This window comes from Aotus nancymaae, unplaced genomic scaffold (genome assembly GCF_030222135.1).
Source record: "Aotus nancymaae isolate 86718 unplaced genomic scaffold, 86718_ANA_hifiasm-v0.15.2.pri h1tg000036l, whole genome shotgun sequence".
Lineage (NCBI taxonomy): Eukaryota > Metazoa > Chordata > Mammalia > Primates > Aotidae > Aotus > Aotus nancymaae.
This window is the reverse complement of record NW_026988450.1, coordinates 58,270,120-58,280,436: the sequence shown is the minus strand read 5'-3', so window position 1 is coordinate 58,280,436 and position 10,317 is coordinate 58,270,120. Positions and strand designations below refer to the sequence as shown.

At 36.4% G+C, this 10,317-nt stretch overlaps 1 protein-coding gene across 2 annotated transcripts; it reads right to left on the bottom strand.

Moving 5' to 3' along the window:
* Nucleotides 1–1,002: 1,002 nt before the first annotated feature.
* On the bottom strand, nucleotides 1,003–10,191 carry ENY2 (ENY2 transcription and export complex 2 subunit). Of its 2 annotated transcripts, none has more exons than XM_064384532.1 (5): nucleotides 10,116–10,191; nucleotides 8,342–8,418; nucleotides 5,390–5,460; nucleotides 4,194–4,268; nucleotides 1,003–1,271 (listed from the first exon to the last, which is right to left on the bottom strand). In XM_064384532.1, the coding sequence occupies exons 2-5, from the start codon at nucleotides 8,407–8,409 to the stop codon at nucleotides 1,195–1,197; spliced, it is 291 nt and encodes a 96-aa protein (XP_064240602.1). In that variant the 5' UTR covers nucleotides 8,410–8,418; nucleotides 10,116–10,191; the 3' UTR covers nucleotides 1,003–1,194. The 2 variants fall into 2 exon arrangements, with proteins under 2 accessions (XP_064240602.1, XP_021527009.1); XM_021671334.2 differs by having other exon boundaries at nucleotides 10,044–10,189.
* Between the last annotated feature and the right edge of the window lie 126 nt (nucleotides 10,192–10,317).

Here is a 10,317-nt window from a genome sequence, read left to right as displayed (position 1 = left end):
ATGGCCCTTATCTTCAGGTCAGCATTTCAGTAAGCTCCTCAGGTTATCTATGTATCTGGGAGGTACCATTCAGAAATAAGGAATATAGCAGGGGCAGTTACTTGGGGAAAAAAATCATTATTTTAGGTAAGGTCAGTTTGAAGTGAGGAAATCCTAAAAAGCTGATCCATAGCAGTTGGGTATATGGGTCTGGAGGCTGGGATGAAGTCTGGTTTGGAGATACAGTTTAGCATTTTTCAACCTGTATTTGAAGACACGGTCTGACCCAAGTTTCCTGGGATTTGCCCAGAAAAAGCATATATCCAGTTAGTGAGGCAGAGGGCCCTGGAGAAAGCCCTAGGAAACACCATTATCTAAAAGTTCCAGACAGCGAAAGGTACTCCACAAGAAACAGAAGGAACTTCCAGTGGTAGGAAAAGCAATGTGAGGAGTGGGAAGAGAGTTCCAAGTGGCAGGATGGTCAACATTCGCATTTTCCAGTAGAAGTCACATAACAGACAGGAATCCATTGGATTTGGCAATCCTGATGTCAGAGTAAAGCTAATGGGTGGAGATTACTTCCCATTAAGTTCTTCCTTGACCTTAGTATGTGGGGATGCAATTTATAGATTCTGCATTCAAAGTTCAGATGAGTAGAGTATGTGGAAGGAGCTTGGTATGAAGCCAACTTGCAAATGTTCTCTTCCATTAGATGGTAAATTCTTTGAAGCATAAGGAAGGCACATAAAGATGAGTAAGACCCAGTCCTATCCCTCAGTATATAAACAATATGAATAAGACAACTGTCGTACAAGATGGGGCATTACAATTTATAAAATATTATGGGGACTCAAAAGAGGAATACACCATATGCAGTCAGAAAAGGTTGCTTACTTCTCAGCTGTTAACACAGAGAACTGTACATACTAAATACTTAAACTACATTAATTGCTTTCTCTCTCAACAAATTTGGTGAATTAGTAATAAAGACAAAGTCCCATTCATTTCAAAATCCAAGCAAACTTCAAACTCATTCATGAGATATTTATTAAAATAACACATTTAGGGAAAAAAATCAATACAATGTATACATCATTACTGAAAAGTGTATACCATCATACAAAAAAGGATTTTATTTTGGGAAACTGTTTTCTAATTTATGGCAAGTTTTACTTTCAGAAATAAAACCACAGAACAACACAATCTAATTCAATCTTAAAGGCTGGCATGCTGAGCAAGGAATGTTCTTATTCTTTGTAGGAGCTCCTTCTTTACACTGTCAGGTACCAGGGCTGAAATACAAAAATAAAAAAAAATAAGAGTAAGAAGGTTCCAATTAATACATGCCAATTTAAGATCTGATAAACAACATAAGAATTTCATAAATAACCCTCAAGGTCAATTTAAAAAATAGGTAACATTATCTGACAAAGCAAAGTGTCTACTTGCAATTCATTTTTTAAAATAAACTATCAATACCTAAACGCACTGCATGTTGATGGGAACACGAGAATATTCTTTAAACTAGGAGTAAAGAACACCATTTTTAAATGCAGAGGCTATAACAGATGGAAATATTTGATTAAAACACAGTAACAATTTATGCTTAATAAAAATCTCCATAAGCAAATCCAAACGATAAAAACTGGGGAAACGTTCTTACAGAAAAAGGTGATCTTTCTATTGTACAGTTGTTTCACACTGATAAGGAAAAGATCAAAAAGCTAATAGCAAAAGAAATGAAGAAAAGGAGAGATCCTGAACATAAAAGGGTCTGAATCTCAGAAGAGAAATGAAATTAAAACCACATTCAGATAGCATATTTTACCAATCATGGGCAAAGATACAAAGGTCAATAATATACTGTGTTGGCTGGGTGTGATGGTTCATGCCTATAATCTCAACAGTCTGGAAGGTTGAGGCAGGAGGACTGCCTGACCCTGGGAGTTCAAGACCAGCCTGCGTAACATGGTGAAACCCTGTCTCTACAAAAACTAAAAAAATTAGTGGAGCATGATGGTGTGTGTCTGTGGTCCCAGCTACTTGGAAGGCTGAGGCAGAAGGATCACTTAAGCCTGGGCGGTCAAGGCTGCAGTGAGCCATGATCATGCCACTGCACTCCATCCTGGGTGACAAAGCAAGACCCTATCTCAAAAATAAAAAAATATACAGGTATATATATTTATACATATATAAAAATATGCATTTAAATATATTCATATGTAATACATATAAACCTATAATATATTTTTTAAGTATATACATAGGTAAAATATATATGTATATACACATACTGTGTTGGCAACATTGTGTTGGCAAGACTAAGGAAGCAGTCTCATATTAGCTGGAGTATAAACTGGTATGTTTTAGAAGATATCTGTATTTATATATACTGTGAGCTAGCAAAAATCCAAAAAATTACAACAGTCATGTTATACTTTTGATCCATTTGACAATTATCTATTCAGAACATTAAATCATAAATGCAAAAAAGGGGATTAACTAAAACGTCTAATGTATTTACTTGTATTCAGGGGAAATGGAAAATCTCAGATACAGTTCAATATTTCCATTAAAAATTATACAAATCTAATAAGAAAGATTTTCCTCTTTATAAACTGTTTAGTTTAAGCCTACCTACAAATCAAGACCACATAATTAATTCAAGTCTACTGGAAATGTTATCAATATGTATACTAAAAATAGCTTAAATCAAAATTATGGTGATTGAGAACAGGAGCAGTTAGTTGCCTTGAAATAAGATGTGACTATAAAGGAATACCATGAGGGAGGTTTTAGGGGTGAGGGAACTGTTTGTTCTGTATTCTGATATGGTAGCTACATGAGCCTATACATATGTATAAAGTTCACAGAACTGTGAACTAAAAAAATGACAATTTTACCGTGTTAAAAAATATGTCTCTGTGCAGAGAACCCAGGCTCCAGCTGTGGCTACAACAAAGGGTTTTTATACAAGAAAAATAAAGTGAATTAACTCTGAAAAAAAAAGTTTACTCTTAGTAACTGTAAGAAGACTAAAAACATAAGCTAAATCATCTATTTTTACTTCTCTTTTCTGTATTTGCTTATTCTCTAGCTGGTGAGCTACAAGACATTGAAATATTCAAGGTTCAAGTACAGAAGGAGAAGTAAAGGATAGTTTCTAACCAGTATAGCTGGTTCCTAAATAATGTTAACAGACTAAGTGCAAGTCACAGAAGAAAACAAAACAACAACAACAAAAAGAAATTAGAGAAATTTAAAAATATAAATTCACAAGGGGAACAATAATTTTTTTTCCCTTTCCCTGAGACATATGTGAAGAAAAAGTCAGGTTTTCCAGTTGTAAACAGGACTATAGGGATGGCTGAAAAGGACCACGGGATTCTGTAGCTTATTCCCAGCAGGGAAGAGTTAAAAATTCATGTTCTGTAGTAATAATTTTCAAACTTACGTACTTTTTACACTTAAATTCTTTTCACAATTTCTATGTGAGAAAACAACTTAGGCCATCCAATTTACCTTCCAGTTACAACCCCAACTTCATCAGAGTAAATGAAAATAATGTAGTTATATCTAAGATAACAATGATGTAGCTCCTGACAACATTTACTACACATCATCAGTTTTAATATATTTCCTATCTTACCCTTGCCTTCTGTAAACAAGCCCATTAAAGGCTGAAATTAAGAACGCTGCATTGTGAGTCTTAAATATGAATTACTCTGAACATGAAGTCATGGAGTTACCAAATTCTTAAGTAGACATTCAAGAAGACAGACCTTCATTAATTTTTAAAAAGGAAAGAGATAGAGAAGCAATGACTCAGGGGCTGGAATAAGATTTTGAATTATTAAATATTTGAGTCATGCCATATCTGATAAGGTTTATAAATCCTAGATTTATGTACTATTTGTCTCTACAAAATCCCATATTTTAAAAATTATTTGTTTGAACAACCGTATCAACTTGCATTGGTGCACTGTTCTAGAGTCCAAGAATCTTGAAACCTAGTATCTCATTTGTTACTTCCCAGACTATGCTAGTGAGGCAGGTAGACAATTTTAACTCTTTCCACAAGAGGCAATTCAGGTACCTAAATGATTCTGGAAAGAGTGTTTTTCCTTACAAAAAGAAAGAAAACCTGAATCAGCAAGAGTTTAAAAAAATCACATATGCAGCATGTCTCCTTTAACACAATCTGTATTCCTTACCTCTGCCTTTTGGAGTGATTTCAGCCACCAAGTCATCAACAGTAACGTGTTCTAGTCCTTTTTCTTTAATTACCTCTTATGCAAAAGCAAAAAACAAATCATATCATTTAAAATCATTATCTGTAAGAAAGATTTTCATAGAGGAAGGGTTAAGATCATGTTTTTAAAGTGCAGACTGGTTTAAAAAAAAAAAGGACACTGAAAATTTAATTCAACCTCACAAACACATCAAGTATTCTCTAGATCTAAAAGATAAAAATCTGTTCATACGTCTCAGCTAAATAACTTGTAACTTAATAAATAATTGCAACACATAATGAATTTAAACTGTAATATTCAAGTCTAACATCTGTAAAATGCTGGAAACTTAAAACTGTTATAATTAACATTTACTAGATCTCTATTAAGTGCTTTACAACATTTAACATTCACAATGATCTAACCAGCTAGGCATTTTACCACTTCACAGGTGAGGTAACTGAGGCTTAAAGATTAAATAAGTCATCCAGACATGAGTTGAAATCCAGCTCTATTCTTTTAGTAATGAAAATCTGCATGGCTTTAAAGTCTATGCTTTTGCTAATTTGTCACATTGCCTTCTCACAGTTTACATAGAGTTTATTATTTTTATTTGTAGAAACCATTACAACACAATGGGGACTCATTAAAAATATCCAGAATTCCATTATATCAAAAGCTGAGCCAGAAAAGAGGCTCCTCTTAGCGAAAAGTGTAATCTATCAAATGGTATCAACAATACCCAGCAATTTAACAAGCTTCCCTTCTACTTTTTTTTCTTAAGTTTAATCTCTAAGAGCTTTCATAGACAAATTTTTCAAATTTACACCGTTAAAGACAGAAGAGAGATAATTTCTGTAAGTCTGTCAATCTAAAGTGGTCCATTTGTTAAATTAAAATATAAGAAATAACAATGTTGCTGAAAGACAGAAGATTCCACATTTTGATGCCAGAGAAAATCTTAAGTGCTCATGCTTCACTTGTTTTAAAACAGATAAAATTTCTAAAACTTTGGGAATTAGGTCTACATATGCCCCTGAGAAGAGGAAACCATTACAAGATTAAATTCCATATTGTTTAAAATTATGCTTGAGTACTCAATATACCTTAAAATAACCCCCAAACCAATCCAGATCAGAAAAATGGGATTCGTTTATCTTCCAAATGAAACTGATTACCTTTACAGTGTGCCTTCAACTGATCCTTCCAGCCACATTCAATTAATTTAGCTCTCAGCAACTCTTTGAGACTGTTGAAAAAGAAGTGTTTTCAAATTGAATAATGTATAATATCTTAGGAATGTTTGAAGCAAAGGTTCAGTGCTCAACTAAAAATTTCCTGCCTTCCAGTTACAAAACTTTAACTGTGGCCTAATCTTGGTTCTATTGCTAATTATTTGATGTTATGCCAAGTACTTAAATTCTGGGCCTTTCATTTCATCTGGGTCTCACTTAATGAGTAAAATTAAATGAAGTGGAGGGGCTAAAATACTTTTCAAGAAGCTCTATTTTTTTGGCCACCTTATATATTTTCTACCATCCTATATCAACAGGTATATCATGGGTCTTCTACAATATCTAGAGAGTATTAACTGAACTTGGAGCAGCTGCACTTCTGAAATCTTCAAATTCCAAAATCCATCTTTAACTTCAACTTCTTATCCTTTCACTCTTCTATTTCCCCCATCACCTCTAACTTCACAGACTACCCCCTTTTTTGATCCCAGCCTATGGGGCTTCTGAACTACAAAATGACAATTGTATTTCATTGACTGTAAGACTGTTGTTGCCCCACATTTTAATGATTCAGTAATTGGCATGCCTCTCATAATTTAATTGGCAGTGTTTTCTTTTTCTCAAGAAAAAAGTAGCAGTGTATATGCAACCAATGGCATCACAGTTGCAATAAAATATTTTCTAATCCTTTTGCCACACCCACTTTTACAAATCTTCAATCCTCAACCTAAATCATTTAATTTTTCAGCTTAAAAAGGTCATATCCCAAACAAATTCTCTTTCCCAGCAAACCACTTTCGCTATACCTAGACATCCACTATGTGACATTCTCACTCGATATTTAATTAGGAATTTCAATCTTAATAGGGCCAAAATCAAACTTTTGACTCTATAACACTTCATCCCTGTTCATTCTTCTTCTGAGAATGGAATTCCATTTTTCTGGTTCTCCAGGCTAGGAATCTCTGCATTATCATTCCACTCAGCTGCCTTGTTAACACTACACACCCATCTATGAGCAAATCCTATTGGGTTCAAGAATTCGTATGTTTCTCACCATCTTTGCCATTACTACCCTAGTTCAAGCCATCATCTCTTCTCTAGACTATTACAGCATTCTAGGTTGTCTCCCTGCTTCTTCCCTTGTACACTTAAGTCTTCTCCTGCTGCTCAAAAACCGCCAGTGCCTTCCCAATTTACTCAGAATAAAATTCCAAGACTTTATGACAGCCTACATGATCTGCCTTCTCCCCAGCTATGCCACTGACTACCTCCTGTCTCCCTCACCCAATTTACTCAGTTTCCCTAGCATCCCTGTGCTCCTCAAAAATGCCAAGCAAGCTCCTATCTCAGGAACTTAGAGTCCCTGCACTCCCTCATATCCTTCTGATTTGTTGTTTTTTCTATCTAAAATATTACACCTCTTTATTCTCTGCTTTATTGTTTCTCTAGTGCTCATCACCATCTGACATATTACACATTTTTAACTGTCTCCTCCCATAAGAACGTAAGCTCCATGAAACAAAGACTCCATTTTTGTCTACTACTGTTACCTCCAACACGTTAACAGGGCATGGCATATAATAGAAACTCAGTAACTTTAAGCTGCATGAATGAAAAAACAAACAAACAAAAATACATAATCCATACTCATTACCAGCAGTACTACTACTGTTACCTCCAACACGTTAACAGGGCATGGCATATAATAGAAACTCAGTAACTTTAAGCTGCATGAATGAAAAAACAAACAAACAAAAATAGATAATCCATACTCATTACCAGCAGTACTATCTTCTTACGTTACCCAAGACACAGTTCTAGATGCCTCCTTTCTCATTTTAGGATTGCTGTTTCTACATTTTATTAAAATTCTAAAATCTCTTTCCCATTTTTGTAGCTTTCCATTTTCAACCCTATATAATCTTCTACCTCATTTTTCTTCCATCTATCTTGACCCTTTCAAGTCCAAGCTCCACACCAAGAGAGTAAGATTCCTAAAAGTGTAAACGTGATCTAGTCACTCCCTTTCTTAAAACCTTTTAATGACGCCCATCATTCAAAAATAAAGTCCGCAACAGATGTACCTCTTTTATTATTATGTAAGCTCGTATCTGATTGCCTTAATGCCCAGGTAGAGTTGAAAGACCCCCGCTCTTCCTTATACCTATTTGTCTTATTCACTTTATAACTCTGCTTCTGGTAGCCTTTCTTGATTCCTCATCCCCTTCTTTGTACTTCTAAACCTGTTCATTCTGCAGATATTTACTTGGTTAATTATGAACCACACAAAGCATTAGACACCGAGTATACAATGTTGTTTTTTGCCATTAAAGAACTTAGATTATACTGGAGGACACAAACTAGCCAAGTAGATGGTGAGAATACAATGATGATTAAACGCTACCTTGGAACAAGGTATTTGGGACTTAATAAAAACATTCCTTGAAGAGGCAATATATAAATTAGACCTGATGAGCTAGAATTAGCTAAAAAGGAAAAGAAGGAAAAGTGTTTTAGAGAGTAGAAACAGCACTTGCTACTTCAAGGTTAAGAGTCTGATAAACAAAGCTCGTTTCACAACGTTGTCTCCCTGTTAAAACCCGGGTATCATTATATCTCCAACTGTAATTAAGGTATGTGCTTTTTCTTCTCCGTCAAATTATCCTTTAAGTGTCATTTCTTGCTCATCTTTCTACATCACCACTTCCCTCCAAGTCCTTCAATACTGAACAAACCTAAATTATTTTTTCCAGATGTTAGAAATAGAAACGTTTTATAATCTCAATAGTCTGTAATTCTTTCCAGTGATATGTTTCATTTCTTGCTTAGATTCTTAGAAGGTAACTACTAAAGATGGTGAAATGTAATTTATTAACACAGTCTATTACTTACCGTTCTCTTTCTCCAGTTTCTATCAACTTTTGGTTAATTGCTGCTCTCATCTGCGCATCTTTGTTCATCTTGCTAACCTGGATATCAACATTAATTTTCAGATATAGAACATTTACAAAGCATTTTCTTTAAATCCTCTAGGCAAGCATCCTAACATGTTTACCATTCTATCAGTTGAAGGGGTGATACATTTCAAATGTGTTAACAATATCATTACTCTTTATTAAACACTTATGTACTTGGCACTGGGTTAATGCAGTGTGGGTTTTCTTTAAAAAAAAAAAAAAAGATCACATTTAATTCCCAGAACGTATTGTTACATATTTATGTTAATAAAATAATTTGTATTTTACTGATGAGGAAACTGAGGCACAGAGATAGAAAGTGGTAAAGGCAGAATTTGAACTCAAGTACTTTGAAGCTCCAAAACTGAACATAACTGCCGATCACTTCTGCACACTGGCTGCAACCAAAAATTGGGAGAAATCATGTAAAATACCAAAAAAAAGATTAAACACTATTAGTAAAAAAAATAATAATAATAAGGCCAAGCGAGCTCGCTCACACGTGTAATCTCAGCACTTTGGGAGGCCGAAGCAGACAGATCACCTGAGGTCGGGGGTTTGAGACCAGCCTGACCAACAAGGAGAAACCTTGTCTCTACTAAAAATACAAAATTAGCCGGGCGTGGTGGTGCATGCCTGTAACTCCAGCTACTTGGGAGACTGAGGCAGGAGAATCGCTTTAACCAGGGAGGCAGAAGTTCTGGTGGGCCAAGATCGCGCCATTGCACTCTAGCCTGGGCAACAAGAGCGAAACTCCGTCTCAAATAAACAAATAAATAAATAAATACCAGATAAGACTCTAAGTGCTTTGCTTTACTCTTCACTAGAATGAACCCACAATTACAAGTGCTAAACTAAGTGTGTGTGTGTTTACACACACATTGCTGGTGGAATAAGGAGAAAACAAAACTCAAACTAATTCCTAACCTACAAAGTCCTCAATTTTCAGTAAAAACCAACAACCCAAACCAAAAAGATGCTGAAAGGAAAGTTAGATTTTGAAAGCATTCAAGCCACTTAAAAGTTTAAATTAAATAAAACTTCGCATAAACTAACGTTTTCCCATCTAATCTGTAACTAACGAGATTACTTTTGTTGTCTCCCATCTGGCCTAATGAAAATTCAGACTGGCAATGAGTTTTCAGAGTTGATTTTTTGATTTTCTTTTTTGAGAAGAACACGGAAAAGGAGGAGTTGAGTAAGAACTAGGAAATGCTTGCTTTTGTAACTGGAGGCTAACATTTTCAATACAACTACAAAGTCTAGTCAATACCGATCCTGGAATATTGAATTGATCTCGTTTTGGCCCCTAAAATACGGATAGTGACCTTGGACAAGTCACTTAATTCTTAAAGGCCTCAGTTTTCTCACTGGTAAAACAAGGGCGCTAGGGTATCCCTCCCAGTTCAGACATTCTTAGGGAAAATAGAACAGGGCGGAGACAGCGGGAGAGGCGGGAGGGGAGGAGCCAGAAAACAAAGCGAGGACTGGCTTCAGGCCAACACCGGTAGCACGCCCTGTCGGAGAGCCCTATAGGCCCGCGAGCGCGGGTTGGGGACGCTAACGAAAGACAGTACATCGAAAGGAGCCTGGGCTGGGCCCGGGTCCCGGCCCTGAGGACCACGGGCATAGCTCACCACCATCACCGCGGGCGAGGGCCGTCCCTTCCCAGCGACGAAATGACCCTTGCGCTGACGACCGTTACCTACCACACTCTTCGGCTGCCCGGACTTAGACCCTCAGTAGCTCGGGCACCTAAGCACACAGAAAGCTAGAACACGCATTTCCGGGGCGGGGTCTCGCCACCCTGCCTATAATGTGAGAATTTAACCAGCGCGGGCCGCCTCCTGGTCGCTAGGCCCTGTGGGTAAGAGAGTTCAGACCTTGCCGTCGCACAGGCGTTAAGTACCG

What these genes read in the sequence shown, in the direction of transcription:
- ENY2 (XM_021671334.2), bottom strand. An exon ending in GAAACTGGAGAAAGAGAACG is followed by an intron (nt 5,461 to 8,341) that starts GTAAGTAATAGA and finishes CTTTTTCAACAG; the next exon opens with TCTCAAAGAGTTGCTGAGAG. An exon ending in GTTGAAGGCACACTGTAAAG is followed by an intron (nt 4,269 to 5,389) that starts GTAATCAGTTTC and finishes CTTTTGCATAAG; the next exon opens with AGGTAATTAAAGAAAAAGGA.